The 19,029-nt window shown below is 36.4% G+C and overlaps 2 protein-coding genes and 1 long non-coding RNA gene across 3 annotated transcripts; 2 read left to right on the top strand and 1 right to left on the bottom strand.

Annotated features, from left to right (window-relative positions):
• Positions 1-680: 680 nt before the first annotated feature.
• On the top strand, positions 681-3,599 carry LOC147564678 (uncharacterized). The gene is made up of 3 exons (XR_015227900.1): positions 681-2,587; positions 2,905-3,045; positions 3,187-3,599. It is a non-coding gene; the product is annotated as an uncharacterized LOC147564678 (long non-coding RNA).
• A 31-nt stretch (positions 3,600-3,630) lies between these two features.
• LOC147564677 (splicing factor Cactin-like) lies at positions 3,631-7,883 on the top strand. Its single transcript, XM_086635935.1, has 6 exons — positions 3,631-3,699; positions 6,140-6,278; positions 6,361-6,575; positions 6,973-7,176; positions 7,265-7,531; positions 7,622-7,883. Exons 1-6 carry the CDS (start codon positions 3,631-3,633, stop codon positions 7,739-7,741), a joined length of 1,014 nt encoding a protein of 337 aa, XP_086492061.1. The 3' UTR covers positions 7,742-7,883.
• Positions 7,868-13,961, bottom strand: LOC147564676 (protein argonaute MEL1-like). The gene is made up of 22 exons (XM_086649077.1): positions 13,180-13,961; positions 12,826-13,088; positions 12,326-12,475; positions 12,050-12,183; positions 11,844-11,953; positions 11,627-11,730; positions 11,358-11,496; positions 11,138-11,254; positions 10,939-11,049; positions 10,784-10,855; positions 10,417-10,536; positions 10,180-10,336; positions 9,961-10,082; positions 9,715-9,849; positions 9,484-9,626; positions 9,327-9,389; positions 9,182-9,245; positions 8,962-9,097; positions 8,758-8,831; positions 8,576-8,670; positions 8,459-8,490; positions 7,868-8,333 (listed from the first exon to the last, which is right to left on the bottom strand). Exons 1-22 carry the CDS (start codon positions 13,711-13,713, stop codon positions 8,155-8,157), a joined length of 3,054 nt encoding a protein of 1,017 aa, XP_086505203.1. The 5' UTR covers positions 13,714-13,961; the 3' UTR covers positions 7,868-8,154.
• Between the last annotated feature and the right edge of the window lie 5,068 nt (positions 13,962-19,029).

The raw sequence follows: 19,029 nt of genomic DNA, 5'->3' as shown, positions 1-19,029 counted from the left end.
TTTGAGTTTGATTCTGATTTTGATGAGGAAGTTTTATTATACTTCCTGGTGTTTTGATGAGACATGAAAATGTCCCATCTGAATCTCTTAACTCGGGTTAGGTAGTCCATTTCGAGCAGTTACTCTGATGAATTACTTGTTTTTCTTTCCCAAGGTGTCTTTACAGGGTTCAGTGTGAAAAACTGATGAAATCGGGAGAAATTGATGTTAGGGGCATTTTGGTCATTTGGTGACAAGGGTATCATGGTAATTTTGGATAATGTTGATGCTCGGATGAGAAGAGGGGTCCATGACGAGTCCGTAGGAGAAAACGGGAGTCAAATCGGAGTCCGGATGAGAGAATTATAGTGTGTCAAAGTTTGGGTCAAAACCAGTTGACCAAAGATCAACATTAATCTTCATGTGACAAGTGGCGCAAATCCAGAACCTTGATATAAAATTGTGGTACACTGGTGGGCGTGCGCGGGTTGGTGCTCGGGAATTGTTTTGAAGTCTGATTTGGTGCAACATAAGGTCGTTTACTACTGTGAGACGAACTAATCTAACGGAATAAACATAAAGATACAGATCCGACGGCTATTGTCACTCCGTAGCACTTTAACTCGGTATTTTCTGTTACACTAAATCTTCCGCCTTAACCAACTCAGCATATACGTGATTGATTCCCAAAATTTAGGGTTGTTTAATTAATTCCATCCCTATCTTTATCTCTTTAATATTAAAAGGGGAAGAAATATTAAAGAGATAAAGAACTGAAAGAGAAAGAAATCCAAAGACTAAATCCCATGGCTGCAGCTCACTGGGTGGATAGAAGATTCGAAAATCTAAAGAGAGAAAGAGGTGTTGAAGTTATATCAAATATATTGAAAGATATTTGATTCAAAGATATTGAAAGATATTTGATTCAAAGATATCTTGGAGAGAGGGAGTTTTTCTCTTTTCTTCTTCTATAAAAGCAGAGCAAACAGGAAGGTTGACACATCTCGGATTGGAAGGGGATCATCTCCTCTTTATGAGCTCAACCAAAACCGACTATATTAGAGAGAGAGAGAGTGATGTAAAGAGCTCTCGACTGGGGATGATGAAATAGAGTTAGAGAGAGACAACCGAGATCATCATCCACTCATCATCATCATCTATTTTTCTTCTTCTTCTTCTGTTTGTAATTCTTTTTAGTGAGAGAAAAGATTATTAAGAGAGAAAGAGAGATTGTAGAGAGAGAGAGACAGGAAGATTCGGTTTAGAAAAAAATAGAAAGTGATTTTAATTCTTTCATCCTTTTTGTGTATCTCTTTTAGTGAGAGAGGGAGATTAACAGAGAGTTAAAGAGAGAAAGAGGTTAAGAGAAAAGAAACAGAAAGTTAGAGAGAGAAAGAGAATCGGAGAAGGTGAGAAAATAATTTTCCCACAGGGACTCCGTTTCTGGGAAGACGAGAAAATCGTTTTCCCTGAGGGTGCGTTTGGCAGAATTTTGGGAAAAACAGAAGGAAATCATTTCCCTAAGGCCCTGTTTGGTTTGGAAATAGCGAAAAAGTTAAGTTTTCTTCCATTCTCCTTTATTATTCATATTTATTTAAATCTCGATCATGATTAGCTAAGACTCTCCATCTAGGGTTTTACGATGAAACCCATTTTTGATCTTTTAGAGATATAATTTTTATTGATTAACTCTTGATTAATGCTTCATAGTTTAATTCGTTTTAGTTTGATAAATAGATTTTCTTTTCACTATTTATACTTTTCGATTTGATGCATCGTGCTTATGTTAAATCATTTGACGGTTCATACTTATTAATTGATAAATAGTAGTTTAGAGATTTATTTATTTAAAATAAAATGATTACATTGTTATGTTTCATTCGGTTTTAACGAAAACATCTCCCGGAATTAGGATAGTTCATTATCCGAAATTCTGAGTTATAAAAAAAGAAGAGAATTAACCATTTTAAGTATTTGTTTCTAAAGGTGATTTTTTGTGGTGAATTTCTAAAATCCTAGGTCCTCTCCCCCATTTAAGTTCGTTGTATCATAATTTGTTTTATTAATTTGTTCGTTATTATTTTATCACCAAAACCAAAACCATTTTCACAACCGTCTTACTTCCAAGTCTTAGAATAGGTTTCACTTAGTCTCTGAGGAACGAACTGGTCTTACTGGAATTTTACAACTTGACACCCGTGCACTTGCGGGTGTAGACCTATTTAGGGTAACCTTTCTAGGCCCATCAAGTTTTTGGCGCCGCTGCCGGGGAACTAAGTTCAAAATTTGTTCTAATCTTGAAAAGTTTTTATTTTTGGTAAGTTTTGATTTTTGGCCACTTTGACTTGCTTCTCTATTTTTGGTGTGAAGGTGATTAAGGAGCGAAAGAGAAGGCGCAAACAAGGAGGAGGAGTCGAAAAGAAGAAATTTACAGTTTTATTTTTTTATTTTATTTTTTTTTGTGGGAGAGAGACTTTAGACTTTCTTAATTTTATTTTTTTGTATTGTGACCAGGTTGCTAGTGCCACAACAACATTTGTAATGTCATTTTCATCATCCATTTCTGTGGTAGAATTCTACTTCCTCAACAGATTTCCTATTCCTTATGGTATGTATAATTATGCCTTCCCCTTGTCATTTACTTTTAATGCCAATGCCTATACGTCTTTTTTCGTGTTGGTTTTAGTTAAAAGGACGTATCGATGTTTTCTTGTTAAATTTGAGTTCTTTCTGCAATCATATGGAACATATGTTTGTCTAGCAAAACGCGTGTGAGTTTGGACACTTTACTCGTACAAACGAATACCGACGTTTCACGAAAGAAAATTTAACCCGGGGAGTTTTTAGCCGATTTCCCTTTTATCATTTTTGTACACAAGAAAACACCCAAGTGACAAGATTGTAACTTTCTTCCTCACTATGCAGCTTTATATCTAATAGCAGTATCAATAGCAGCTGGATTCTGAGGCCAATGTCTTATCAGGAAGATAATTGCAATCCTTAAAAGAGCTTCCATTATAGTTTTTATTCTCTCAGCTGTCATTTTCGCTAGCGCACTAGTAATGGGTATACTTTTCCGAACTCAATTCAGATTTCAACAGTTTCATACTACAAAAACAAATATTGTTTTGATCTGAATTGCTTAACATTTGAATTCTTTCGTGAACTGAAGAAAATAAAATAAACTTCTTCAATCTTGTTTGACAGGTGTTGTAGGTATTGGGAAAAGCATTGACATGATTCATCGTCATGAATACATGGGGTTTCTGAACTTTTGTGACAATTAAAGACTTCGGTGACATGGATCGACGACCCTATATATATGTGAAGTTTGGATTTGGGTTTGGGTTGTGGAACGAGCAGTGCTAATTGGTAGGTGTTGGTCAATACCTCATTGACTAACCCTGTCACTTGTGCATTGCTTCAAAACAATAAAAATCTGTATTATCTATTTATTCGATCAGTCTCAGATATACATTTGTGATACGTCGTGTATTGTTTCACCGATTCAGTTCTCTTGGAACAAAAATGTTAACAGATCATGTATTTGATTGTTGAATGAACATATTTATGATGAATTGGTTAGATTTTACTAAATAAAGTTCAGCTTGTTTTGGTGAGCGAGTGTGTAATTTGTGAAACAATGAAATAATGAAAGAGATTATGATGTTGGATATTACTACTTACAATAACAACCATTATTTGTCTCCATTTATAAAGGTTGGTCGACGGAAGCTGGATCAATTATTGCCAGCCGTTGGTGGGATAAGGAGTCCCTTTGTTGTATAACCCACTCCAATCAGGTTCCTAGTCTAAATCAAAGTTTTGTATTTTTTTAGAAGATACCTTTCGTAGCTAAACCAACGAAAGTTTTGAATTAGGTCCATGTTAGTATTTTTTTTATAAATATACCTTTCTTCATCTTCAATTTTCTGCAAATATTTTCTGTTCATTTTGGCTACTATGTGAAAACAACTTCGCAGATTACAAACTGAAAGTTGGAGATTGGCTCTCGAGGGTAACAACCAAGAAGAAGGTGAAGGATTCTACTTTCGTTTTGAAGAAATAAAGAGCAAAAGAACGAGAAAATAAAGAGGACTAAAAGATTCAATTTACTTGTTATTAGAGTACAAGTGTCAAAATAAACATTGAGGGAATTATTTAGACCGGAAAAAAAAATTCTAACTTGTAAAACAATTCAGCTAGTTCTGATTCAACGACAACTAACTCAGATTTAGACACTAAAGAGAAAACAAAGGACACCGTTAATTAGAAACTTAAGGGTTACTTCTACATTCTTATGGAAATTTCTGTAGGCGCCCAACTACTACTAAATGCAACTACACACGCAGAATTTGTGGGTGCTTTATGTGAAAAATAGGCGCCTCTAGCCGTGATGTGGGCGCTATAGAGTTTCAAGAAATGCTAAATGCACTCACTTTTTTTGTTATATGCACTCATATCTAAGGTATTTTTTATTCGAGTCAAATCAGATAGAAGTGTGACAAGTAGAATGGTAAGTGTATATAACATTTCCTAGAGTTTCTCTCCCATCAATAGGTGAGCCTCAAACAAAGGTAAAGCCAGCTAAGTGGTCACCTAATGGAAGCTATAGGCGCCTAAAGTCCCCAGAATATCTGCACTAGGGGTGAGCAAAAACCGAACCAATCGACCAAACCAAACCAAGTCGAACCGCATCGATCGGTTGTTGAGCCGAACCAATCACCGTTCGACTTGGTTTAGTCGAAAAACCGAACAATCCAAATCGGTTTAGTTTGACCTCAGTTTAGGTTTCTAGAAACCGCCCAAACCGAACCACCAGAATTTTAAGGAAAAAAGAAATTATATTTTGTAAAGTCAATAACAATTGTAAATTTAGAAATTGTTAAACTAAAAAGGAAAAAAAATTAGAAAAATCCTAATTAAGTCTTCCAACTCTACTGTCCGTCCTCCTAAGAAAAAGGAAATAATAATTGTGTAAAGTTACAATAATTGTAAAGTTAGAAAGTGTTAAACTAAAAAGAAAAAAATTTAGAAAATCCTTATCAAGCCTTCCAAGTCTACTGTCCGTCCTCCTTCCTAGTTGGTGTTGTCGGCTTCATCACAACTTATTCAACTTGATTGAAAGGTTTTAGAGGTAAGTCTTCACTGATTTTCTATGTACCACAACCTATTTTTAACTTCAAATTTTAGATTTTGCATTTGCACTTCTCTCTTTTTTTGTGTTATGGTGGAAAAGTAAGATGGATTTTTTATTTTTATTTTCGGTATATGTAATGGTGGAAAAGTACGATGGGTTCTTAATTTTTATTTGGGTTATTTCCGTAATGGCCCCCAAATTTGTGACCAGCTTCCCGCCTAGCCCCCTACTTTACGAGAAATACCCATATGGCCCCCTTCCGTTATAACACTGTTACTCTCTTTCTTCCATTTCTTTTCTCTCTCCTCCAACATGTTTTCTCTCTCTGCCACCTCGATAAAACCAACCACATCATCGTCTTCACCGGCAGGGTCGCCGGCCGGCCAAATTTTTGGCCGGCGACCTTCAAACATAGGTTTGGAAAGCTTGAAACAAGTAATTTGATGAACGAGAAAAGAGCCAGGTAAAAAATTGAAAAATCTATCTAATTTTTAGTGAAGGAGTTTGAATCAAAACATAGGTTTGGAAAGCTTGAAACAAGTAATATCCTAGATGCAAATACATCTTAATATTTTGCACAATATTGACAAAAATTGGGTTATTTTAACAACATTTTGTATTATGTTGCAAGTGAAACTAATGTTGTATAATCGATAACAACAAAAATGGCCATGGTCGCCGTATAGTATAGCATATGCTTTCACTCGGTCAGACCTACTCTCTCCAATCTACACCGCGATCCCTCAACCCATTTATGCTTCCAACCAAGGCCATGATGCAAATAGATCTTAATATTACTTAAACTTTTTGTGTAATTTCTGGTGTGTATCCTCATTTTCACGTCATTCTCGCATTTTTATCTGACAATAATATTTTGCACAATATTGACAAAAATTGGGTTATTTTGACAACATTTTGTATTATGTTGTAAGTGAAACTAATGTTGTAAAATTGACAACAATGAAAATGGTGAAAAGACGTTAATTTCCTGCATTTACTTTTGTATTAAAATAATCACAGGCCTGCTTGAAGGAAATTCATGCCAGCCTCTTACGTAAGAATCTTCAGCGTTTGGAAAACCGCGCCGAGAGTGAAGAGAAATCAGAAGCAGACCATGACTTGGAGCCTCTACTGGAGGAAAGCAACTATGGTGTGGAAGGTATGGGTGATCTCGCGTTCACTTTTATGCTATCATGTTGGATATTTGCTTCCTTTTGCTAACATTTATATCCTCAAATTAGATCTCCAACCTTACTCTCCTGAACCTGTTAAACAAGAGGAAGTTGAGGAGCTAGAAGACGAGCCTGGTTCATTTTCTCCAGAATTGCTACATGGTGATGACAATGAAGAAGCAATCGACCCTGAAGACGACAGGGCTGAACTGGCAAGCTATCTTGTTGCTGTGGTGTTGTTCCTCATAGCAACCAATCACAATGAAACTTTGGTCTTAGCATGTGTATTTTAATTACTACCTAGAAGGACATATTTAAAATCAACATATGCTTATTGTTTCCCATTTCTCCATTAGGTGACCCATCTTTTATTATGATAAAAGACTCGTAAAGATTATTAAATGAACTTCTATGAATCTATGTCCAAATTCTCTAAGGTCTAGAATTATTTCTAAATCATGTGGCTAAAGTGTCTGGTAATCCATCTAGAAGTACAGATTACGGGTGAAAAGTAGCTTTTGTTTCTCCTCATATTCGGTCTGGCGAGTTTGGACCTGGGAAGAATGGAAACAAATGAGGGTTGTTTCCCTTCGCGAATTCCTGAATCCTGGTTCCTGAGCTAGTCGGAGAATGACCTCCAATCTCGTCTTGTAGCACTTACCATTGCTAAACTGTTGTCAGACTAATCGCTGTACTCTTACCAAACAGGAACTTAAGCGTATCGCTGTCAAAGAAGAACATCAAAGGCGTCTGAAGGAAGCAATGGCATCAAAACCGGCTCCTCCGGAAGATAATTTGGAGTTTAAGGCCATGAAATCCATGGGGGCTATGGAAGACGGAGATGCAGTATTTGGCTCTGGTGCTGAAGTAAACCTAGATTCACAGGTGGTTTATAACTCTGCGTTCACTTCTCATTATTTGCGTTCTTGTTAATAAATCTTCTGTCTTTCTAAATACTTTATGGTGGTTAAAGGTTTACTGGTGGCACGACAAATATCGTCCAAGAAAACCTAAATACTTCAATCGTGTTCATACTGGGTACGAGTGGAACAAGTATAACCAGACCCACTACGACCATGACAATCCACCCCCTAAAGTCGTTCAAGGTTACAAATTTAACATCTTTTATCCAGATCTAGTAGACAAAATCAAGGCTCCTACTTACACCATAGAAAAAGATGGCAGCAGTGGTGAGACATGTCTTATACGGTTCCACGCTGGACCTCCTTACGAGGACATAGTAAGTCTATCATTTTTCTTACCCATCCGAATGAGTTTTAAAACAATGGATCTTGAAATACTAAAATCTTTTCTTGTGCTGGAAATGCAGGCATTTAAGATTGTGAACAAAGAGTGGGAATACTCGCACAAGAAGGGTTTCAAATGTACCTTCGAACGAGGAATCTTGCACGTTTACTTCAACTTCAAGCGGTACAGTTACCGTAGATAGTTCAAGCTGCCTTGTCGACCTGATTTGGGTCCTAGAGGTCAGAAAATTACCAGTGGTTCACTACTGTTAAAACTGAGGGATTCACTACTGTTAAATTTGTACGTGGAGAATAATAGGATGCAGAAATCAGAGGAACATGGGATGAAATTACTTCAAACCAGATTTACAAAAAACATGTCATCCCGACATAGTAATTACAGAAGCGACATCACATATAGTTCGAGCCCAAAGCCCAAAACACTACTCTTATACGAACACCAAAAAAGTACAAACATCAAAATAGGCTCAAGCTTTTTAAGCCACAAAAAGTACCACCTAACTAAGCCAAAATCCCCAACTCCATTTAACAAAAACATACCACTGGTTTTTTCGGTCAATAAGACACATTCCTAAGCAAGCTGCATTAGAAAGTATTAACAGTAAAACATAACATCTTTAACCGAGTCCAGGATCTTGGGTAGAGGTCGTACAACTGAACTTCTCTCCCCCTTGCTCTTACTACCTCCTACAGATGATCCACTGTCCGATATATCACCCTCGATATAATGCCGAGCTCTGAATGCACCTAAATGTGCATAATACGCCGGAGGAACTGCAAATGTAGAAATTATCCCAATTACCAACTTGAACACATACACGCCAATAAGTGGTTCACAACTTAAATTTTGGCACTCAAAACAAGGTTTTGAACTAAAGTAGCAAAGGATAAGGATTTACCTATTGAGACAGATCTCGTGCATCTTGCATATCTGATTTCAAAATCAAAGCATTTGTTATCAATCAAAATCTAACAAAAGTCACAAACAAAAAACAAGAACAGGATCGATTACTTACGTATAGGTAAGATTGTTCGTAAGAGTTTGCAAGGCATCTGAAGAGAACTTGTTTTCATCCCAAAGAACATGATAGTGAGTTGGCCTACTAGTACCCTACATTGCAAGTTAGAAAACAAAATAAGAACGTAAAAAATTATATGTTTTATTTAGAGCAGGTTTAGGGTTCATAATGTGAATTACCTGAATGCCAGCATGGCTGCATAGATAGAAGTCAAACTCAGTTGGATGGCATATCATTGTATCCACTACCGTCCCTACGAACAAACCAAGAAATAAATTAAGAACTACAGAGAAAACATAAAACACCCACAACACATCGGAGGAAAACAAGAACGGGAATTCGGGTAAAAAAAAGTATTAAAAGTACGAGGTTTAATGTATAACCTGGTAAAATGTTTCCGCTTCTATCAGTAGAGTTTCTGTCATTGTGGTTATTAGGGAAGAGACGAGTATGGTGTCTCTTTTGCACAACGACAAAGGTAATGGGAGGTAGATATCCATCCTCCAAAGAAGCACATGCCTGAGAGTGAAAAAATGGTGATGAGGTAAGCTCGTGAAAACCTGTTTAAAAAGTTACTTTTAGCAACTTTAAATTGATTATTACCTTTCGAATTGCATCGATTTCATATAGTAAAACCTCAGAAAATTGACCTTCACTCACGCCGTCTCTGCAATATTTTAGATATAAGCATCAAGATAATAACAATTACGAAACTCGTCAAACTAAAAGTTCAGAGAATGTAGTTCACCTGTAGAATATGATCCTGTGAGGCTTGAACCCTGTTGATTTTCTAAATGCTATAAGGTGCTCACTGAATCACATATCAAATAATCATACCGTAAGTCAATGAAAACAAAAATTAAACAAGATTATGGTATTAATTTACTATATAGATTTCTGATTACCGGATCATGCCCCCATGGACTGGACCCCTTTGAGGATCGTTCTCAAGTTTATAAAGATCATCGATCATTTCTCTCCTTGATGGTTGCGCAGAAACTAGGCAACGGTATCTCGTAACTTCAGGCCAGTCCATTGATGCAACAACCTGTTACGTGATTTCAATTTTATACATGATATACGGTTATGAATTGTTAATATTTAACATGATATAATAGAGTAGAAGTATAACAAACCGCTGCGATGGAAGGAGAATCTTCCCTACGACCAGGGTGTGTTACATCAGCCCCAAATATAATAGTAGGTCGATCAGAGACGAGAGGAATTTTTCTCAACAAAGCATCTTCTAAAACAGTGTTTCTTCCACCGACCTGTTTGTTTCCGATCACCATACAAGGCACCATTCAGCACCAACTCCCAAACAAAACATATCTTTATGTATATAGATACATTGATATTATACCAAAAGTTAGTAGACAAACCTTAACATTGATTTTCAGAGAGACATTTTCTAGATACTGCTTATTAAGCTTGTAAGCCTGCTTGGGTTGACAGCACTGTGAAACGATGCCAAGCTCAGTCTCGCAGATCCGCTTAATTTTTCCTGTAGAAGGAAAATCTGAGTGAAATATCACAAGAATTTAAGCTAATTAGCTACAAAAGAATTAAAGCTATATCTACATTTTAAGATTTCAACTCACCATACGATCCAGAGTAATCAGGTAAAATAATAATGAGAAGCTGAAGTTGCTTCCCTTTTGAATTCACTGCAGCTTCCTTGTGAAGAGCTCGAAGAGAAGATTCAATTTGGTTTGGCCGGACCGAGCGAATTGGAATTATAGGGTTTGGACTGAAAACCTGATAACATAGACTATTTTCAAGTTAAAACCTAAACAAGGGAGTAAGCAAAAAAGAGAAAGTGTAAACAGCAACTTTACCATTCCTTTACTACAACACATGGCAACGAGTTCTTCGAAAAAACGTATGGCGCCGTCCGGCTTTAAGTTGGAAAAGTTTATGCATGCCCAAGTTTCAACCTTCCCACCGTTCACCATTTTCTGCACACATAAATGAAAGCCATCATTTTGATGTTATGCACATAGATTACCAAACTAACCAAAAGCAAACCAATGTACTAGTATAACGATCTTAAGTTTCCTAGTTAACCACCACGCAATTCTTTATTGTCATTATGTTTTTCAATCGAAGCAAAATGAAATTGAACCACACCACAAACTATAATAAATCTTACAAGGAGGATTTACACCACAAACATCTATAACGAGCCTTGGGGAGTTAACTTACTGCATTAATCATGTTCCATTGTCCAACTCGAGGTTGAACTTTTACCTCCCGACCAGAATCATGGTACTTCAGCTGAAGTAAGAAACAAGAAGAATTACAATAACAGAAGTCCATAATTACAAGTACAAACACTTCGATCCAATAGAGGTACTTACCATAGGCGCGGGCAAAACACGAGCATTGGGTATAGTTGTAAGCCGGTCAGTTATACTGATCCCAAATTCAGCTGCAAAATTATCTTGTTTGTAATTATTGTATGCAACCATCTGCAGCCACATTAGATTATACAGACTTTCAATTACCATACAGAGGCAGCAACTTATGTAACAAAATAGACGAACAATAGTACAACACCTCTCTAATACTTGCTTCCCTGTCAGGGGGGCGTTTGCAAGCAGCTTTTAAGAGTCCAGTAACTTGCTTTTCACTCAATTTCTCTGAATATCTTTGTCCTTCAACTATTCGGCAGACCTGCACTTAAAACGGTTCAAAATCCAGAACAAGGTAAAAGCAGCTACTGTTAAGCTAAAAAAATAAGAGCAATTGATATTAGGATCAATAGAGAAGAGATTACCTCCATTGGTAAATACACAGGTTTTGAATCACTGCCGTATTTAAGGCATGGCAAATGAGGATATTTCAGCACAACCCCATACTTCTGGTTAAAGTAATGCAACACGGACTCAGTCGCCCCCGTGTCATCATTAGGAAACCTATTTATGCATATAAAACAATAACGTTGTCATAATTGTTATGGAGAAGGTAATTTGTCTAGGAAATTATAACGTCTTCCAATCCCGAGTAATTATTCTGATTATTCACATCTTGATTCTATAAACTCACATCAATTGGCTAACAGGCTGAGAAGTTATTCCAGAAATTTTTTTGCGCACTATATTCTCCCTGTGTGTCAACTGAACCTTAACGTCTTTCAAAGCCCCCTCTATCTGATATGATAGAAAAGTAAGCAAATGAGAAAAGCAAAGATACACCAATTCTAGACAAAAACAACATATGCGAAAACAATTACAAGAATCAAAACAGAAAAATAATGGATAACCTTCACACGGTCAGTGTCAGATAGAGGCCTCGACAAATCTCTAATATTCAAAAAACTACAGACATATTCAGTTACAATCAGCGGTTCGTAGAACGACGTAAGGGACACATCTGCAAAAGTTAAGCATGATAATACGATATAAGAATAAAAATTCTAATCTAAAATACCATGTAAATATTTAAGTTTAAATCATGTCGAGCAAAAACCTATATTCAATGACAATCCCATCTGAGTTGCTCGAATACTCTGATAGTATCCGGTCCAATATTCTAACCCATCACCTATCCTGCCTGTCGGACCAAGATTAGGTGAGAAAAACGATCGGCCCACCACAGTATACCTAAAGCCATTAGTAAGCCAATTAGTATTTAATTCATGCACCATATTATACAATATCACTTGAATGTTCTTTACATTCATAAGAGTCATTCTCACCAATATATATATAATCCTTAAGCGCGACATATATACATATAACTTACATTCTTGTTGGTGATTCTCTCAAAACAATATCAAGGGCTTGAATAGTTTCATATGGTGCATCATTTTGCCTTCCACTTAAAAACTGACGCAGTTGATGAAGATCGGGTTGCGAAACAAGCTTAATCACCACATGAAATTTTCGTTCCCTCCTACACTCCAGAAACAAATTATTAATAAGGACGTATCTGTTTCTCCCTTGTCTGAATCATCTGTAAATCAAATGGATCTAAAACCACCACCCAGCATAAGTCATGCATCATAGTGTCTGAAAGATCAACAATCATATGGTTCCAGTCAGTTCAGAACTCTGAGTCAGATCTGACTCAGAGGTCTGACTTGACCCCACTCAAATTTCACCTGTTTGATTGTGTTCTAGTTAACATGAGTCAAAACAACCACTACAAAAGATCATTTTTTTTGATGAAATACAAAAAATCAATATCAAATAATAGAGAAAAAATAAAGTGAAATGGGTAAATGAGTAGATGAGAAACAAAACCTTTTTGATTTGCTCTGATCTTCCTTTTCATTTAAATCAATAACAAACTCTTCTGAGATAAATGGCAAAGGGCCGGCAGTGAATAAGCTTTTCCTTCCATCATAAACAGGTTGTCGATTCCCCAAATGTGACTTACTATACAGCTCTATTAGTTGACTCATAATCTTCCTGTTTACTCCTCTTGATGTCACCTCAGGCTTGATTAGTTGACTCATAATCACCCTGTTTACTCCTCTTGATGTCCCCTCAGGCTTGATTAAAACCTAAATAATCAAGTGAAGAAGATGAATATATTTGAAACAAATTCAAAGAACAAAACTAAGGAAGGGGGTGAATGAAGATTAAACTACTCACATCGTAGTGATGAATATTTTTATCAGCAACGCTAACAAGAAAGTGATTTGCTCTCACAACGCAAACTTTTCCGACAGTACCAGGTCCAGGACGCCTCGGAAGGTTCTGAGATTTTGAAGAAACTGGTGGAGGAAGAGCCGATCCAGAAGATATCTGAGAGGAAATAGCCGGTTGTTGTAATGTGAGAGACTGTTCCATCTTTTTGCCTAAATCGGTTGCAGTAGATGAAGAAGAAGCTCCGATCTCATGTACGGAGGGAGAAGAAGAAGATGGAGGTTGAGCAGTAGGGACTCCGATCACGTGACCTGAAGAAGCCGGAGGTTGAGCAGTAGGGACTCCGATCGCCTGACCTGAAGCAGCCGGAGGTGGAGCAATAGTCGAAATGTTTCCACGGCCACTACCACCACCACCACCAGAACGGCCGCCGCGACCGCGAGTACCTCTTCCTCCTCGAGGTGAAGGATCAGTGTCTGCTGAAACTCTACCTCTTCCCCTGCCACCGGGACCACCACCGCGACCACCACGATGAGACATTATTGGAATGAGAAGACTTAGAGAGAGAGAGAGAAACAAAAAAGAAAAAGACAGAAGAGAAGATAAGCGAATGAGAAGAGGATGACGAGATTTTTATAGTGGTGTGAGTACGGAAGAGAAAAAGGAGCGGGAACAGTTTTAGGATTAAAAGACGATAGTAGCCCTTACTGGATTAGATAGGAGATAACATTTATGGGGACGAAATTTATGCGGACGACATGGGGGTTGAAATTTAATGAAGACAGGTCAGTTGGGTTTTCGAAGGTGGCGGGTGATGATTGCGGTTTCCAAACGGGTGTAGTAGGTGGAGGAAGATTACTCCTACGAGGAGATCACATTTAGGGGGGGGAATGGCTCTGAACCCATTGACCCAAAACCCAAGTGGAACTGGAATTAGTGATGTCAGTTTTGGATCTTCATTTTCATACTCAGGTAATGATTTTATACCCGATGGATATTACCGACTGAACCTGACGGTATATTTGACACGGACCCAATGGACACTCGATACCCGACATTAATATGTGATTAATTGTTGTTTTTGAAAGGTTTAAGGTCTGAAATACTTATTATTTGATAATTATATACTCTCTCGCTGTCTCATTTTTGTTTAGTTGTTATTCCTTTTATAGATATCTCAAAAGGTTTGTTAACGTTCCTTTAATAACAATCATTTAATTATTAACATGATGAAACTTCCAAAACTACTTTTTAATTTGGACATCATTTAAAGGTTCTAATTGGTTCTACACTTCTATCAATATTGTATTTAATGAAATACTCTATATTAAATTAAAGTAGTTTTGGAAAAGTTCTTATATTTTTCAACAGTAAATGTCATTCCTTAATAAGTTGGATTCCCTAAACTATAAACAAAATGGGACAGAGGGAGTACTAATTTCGCCATTTGAATGTCCCACTGAATACAATATTCTTAATTGATGATCAAAATATATTGGGAAATTTTATAGCAACTTTCAAGCATTTAATAATAAAAAAGATTGTAAATTTTAATAATTTGATCATTTATGTCTTACTAAAGGAGTGCGTTTTAGTAACAATAATTAGAATCTTAAATGAAGTATAATTTTTGGGCTAATGATCCAAAAACCTACCCTTAAACGCCCATTTAGTCCTCTCTAATCTTACAATGGGTTTGTAAACCAAAATCTTAATGTAAATAGATATCTAGTCCATTTGTATTCATCTCGAGAGAAAACACAAACCCTATAATACATATTAAATCATAATACCTAAACTAACCTTCTTTATCTATAAAAATTGATTTTCCTTCAAAATTTTCAAATATCCGTTTCTATTTTTATCTAACACCTTATCTCTCCAATCACGATTCTATTAAAAGCAACCATTATCTTCATTCTTCTCCAAAACGGAAACCATTAATATTCTCTCACTAAAACCGAATCCTCGTTTCAACATCAATTATTGAGTCTCGAAATCTGCTTCATCTTCATTAGACCAGTTGAAAACTCCATTGTTTATTTCGATTTCCATAATCAAATATTCATGTTCGTACCTTTGTTAAGATTTACTGTTGCTTATGAGGTTAAAATAACAAGTTTAATCTTTCTTTGTAATGAATTTCATCATCATCTTTAAAGATATTTATGATTTTCATTATAATCGATTTCATCTATGTATCATCTTTTAAAACATTCATCATTATTCATGATTTTTTCTCTCTAAAATCTTCATAACCGATTTATGATGTTAATGTTAAATCCTTATTTACCAATTCATTATCTTTAATTATGTTATGTTTTTATTCATCTATTATTTTATTTTTTATTAGATTTAGGTTACAGATCTTGATGTTTATAACATTCTTGATATCTGATCCGGTAACGATACCATTTATGATCCAGAGAAGATTTTGTACGCTTTTTTGTAACAGAACGTAAATGATATATTTATACGAAATTGTGTGTACTTTATTGAACGTGACACATTTAACCACAGAACATTCAGTACAATGTTATTGTAACAGAATGTAAACGATGCATAATTTTACATGAAAGTATGTGCTTTTATTGAACATCACACATTTGAACCACTAAAGATTCTGTACAATGTTACTGGAACAGAATGTAAACAATTTGTATTGTGCAAAAATTATAGATAATTTATTGCACGTATACATTTGATAAATTACGTTGTATACATGACAAATGATGGTTTTCTCGTCATAAATAACACATAATTTAGGAATTTATTTTATAATTTGTATTCGATCTGTGGTTATGTATGAGTAAATACGAAAACAAATGTTGTTGTAATGTTCCCCATAAAATATACTTTTTCCATGTCTGAAAGTTAAGTGAGAGAAAGTGATATATACGTTTGTATATTAACCCCCAAATCACGCTAAATTGATTTCAGAAAATATACTCTTTCCATATCTGAAAGTTGAGTGAGAGAAAGTGATATATATGTTTTGTATAGTAACCCCAATCACGCTAAGTGATCCGAGAAAAGATACTCTTTCCAAATCTGAAAGTTAAGTGAGAGAAAATGATATATATGTTTTGTATATTGACCCCGAAATCACGCTAAATTGATCCCAGAAAAATTCAGTTCTTGATCTGATTCAGAAAGAGGGAGATTCGATTTGGTTTCCAAATCTGAAAGGATGAGAGAGAAATTCTGTTTTAGAAAATATTTGTTTTTCCTATTGAATTCTCCAAAATCACGCTAAAATATTGTTGTTCCAAATTTGGTTCGGTCCCAATTTTAAATAGTAGGGGTTTTCGGGTCCAAAGTGCAAAAGGACTAAAAACCTATTTTCTTGGGAAGATTTGATCCTAAACCCTTTTTTAACATTATTTTGGGCCTTATACCCATAGACTCAATGAAGTATAACCTTCCTAATTAGTAGCAAAAATGATTAATGACAAGTCTTTGAGAGACCCCAGACGAATACCCGCACTTTTTATAGGTTCTGGATCCTTATATCAAAGAAACGGAACCAAAACTGCTAAGAACCGAAACTGTAATTTTTAATAGGTTCCGGTTCCAGGTAGTGAGATACTCGAACCGGAACCAACCCATTGACACCCTTACATAGTACACATGATCTTTCAAATACTCTAAAACACTACACTGAAGATCGCAAGTTAGATTTTTATAAGAAGTGGAATCTATTTTTTTTATGGGTTATTCCCAAAATAGGCTCCAACTTTGTGACCGGTTTCCTGCCTAACCCCCTACTTTATCAAAAACACCCAGACGGCCCCCTTTTTAAGATTCCGTTATAACACCGTTAACTAGTCATCATTTCTCTCTCCTCCATCTCATCACCTCTCTCTGCCACCTCATCGTCTTCTCCGGCAAAAGTCATCGGCCGACCGGCGACCTCAAACTTTTTAAAAAAAATTAATACTTTTTCTCTCTCCTCTATCTCTCTCAAAAAAAAGTTTTTTTTTTCTATTCTCTCTCTAGAACAAATCTAGAGAGAGGATCTGCTGAAGGTCCCGAACAGACCTTCAGCAGATCCTCTCTTTCTCTACCTGGCCTTCCACTTAAACAGAAAGATCAGTTTCCTCCCATCAACAAAGAATGAATCCCCCCTACACCAAACATGATTAAATGCAATTTGATGTGTCTTTCGTAAAGACAGATGACGATGCAACAACAAGAATTGTGTTTTATGATTCGTTATCTAATTGTATTGCAGGAAAGGCATCCATCATCAGGTGCAGAACAGTTAGGGCTGGGAAAACGGTCCGGGACCCCGGGATCCGGCCCGTTCGGCCCGGACCATTAGAGACCGCTACCCGTAGGCAACCCGAGCCGGGCTTACCCGGCCCGATGGCTCAAGCTTATAGGGCCGGGCTCGGACAGGGACTCCAATCCGAGTCCCGACCCGATAAGTCCGCCCGATACCCGAGCCCGATTACGCCCGCTACCCGAGCCCGCGTGTAATAGTAACCCTAAGATCTAAACCTAATATAAAAGCAATCACAACCAGAAACCTACCCTAAACTCTTCCGCCTCTTTCTCTCTAACTCGCCTCTTTCTATCTAACCCAAACACCAACCTGGAATCAACCATGAACTAACCTTAAATGATGATGATGATGTATATTTTTTATTTTGTTATAGTAGTGTTGTAATCTTTTGCTCACTGTAATCTTGTGTTTATTTTTTTGATTTATTATGAAGATTTAGGAACTAAATCAGTCGGGTAGGTGATAATCTAGGGTTTAATCGATTTTTGAATATTATTAATTTGTTGTTAGATTTGTTATTATGAAGATTTAGGGTTTAACAAATCAGATTTGTTTTCTTTTTTTTTGTTAAGATGTAAATCAGATTTGTTTTCAATTTATCTTCTTAGGGCTTGATCAACAGTAAGTTTATTCATACACCATTTTGGAAGTATAACTTTAGGGTTTTATGTTTTTTGTTTTTTGTTTTCTATCATCTCTGTTGTTTCTTTTTCGAAGTACTTTATCTTGTATCATCAGGGATAACCTTGATTTGTGATCATCTTGATTATTGAATACATTTATGGCTTTTGTTTTTTCAGGGGATGATGAATTTTTCACTATACAGATCTCATGGAGAAGAAGATAAGGAACTAATGAGAATAAACCATTGATTGATCTGATATTAGATATGCCTTGTGTAATTTATTCTTTCACTTATACTTTTTTTTTTCTTAAAATTCTTTGAATTACTTGATGCAATATTGTTTTTGTGTATATTTTTGTAATTTTTGTTTATAAATGAAATTTCAATTTTTCTTTCCTGATAGAGTATATAATAGATGATGATGAAATTTTTTTTTTATATCTTTTTAAATCACAAAAACCCGAGCCCGTCCGGCCTGAGCCCGTTGGAACCCGCTCGGGCTATGGGCTCTTATAGTTAGTGTTTGGTCCGGCCCGATCCGCCCGACTCTTTGTCGCGGGCTCGGCTTATCCAAGCCCGATCCGCCCGAGCCCGACTCATATTTGCCCGAGCCCGTCCGAACCCGCCCGATTCCCACCCCTAAGAACAGTAGATGAAGTTGAAGCTTTGGCTGTTTTTCAAGCTCTATCAATGGTCAAAGACTTAAATTTTGTGAACTTAATTCTGGAAGGAGACTCGAGCAACATAATAAGAGCAATTAACACCGAATATGGGGCTACTCGTTTGATATGCTGAAGTCTAATACACTCCATCAGAGCTCCCTGACCCTCTTCTGATACCTTTTCTTGTAATTATGTAAATAGGTTAGCTAATCGCGAAGTCGGCGAGCTCGCGAAGCAAACTAGAAGATCCAAATGCTCTCAAGATTGCCGAGTGAATAGCC

Source organism: Eschscholzia californica, unplaced genomic scaffold, assembly GCF_041429995.1.
Source record: "Eschscholzia californica isolate CP2 unplaced genomic scaffold, dmEscCali1.0.p SCAF_1, whole genome shotgun sequence".
In the NCBI taxonomy this organism is placed as follows: domain Eukaryota; kingdom Viridiplantae; phylum Streptophyta; class Magnoliopsida; order Ranunculales; family Papaveraceae; genus Eschscholzia; species Eschscholzia californica.
The sequence above is the reverse complement of the archived record's forward strand: the minus strand, read 5'-3'. Positions and strand labels throughout refer to the sequence as shown.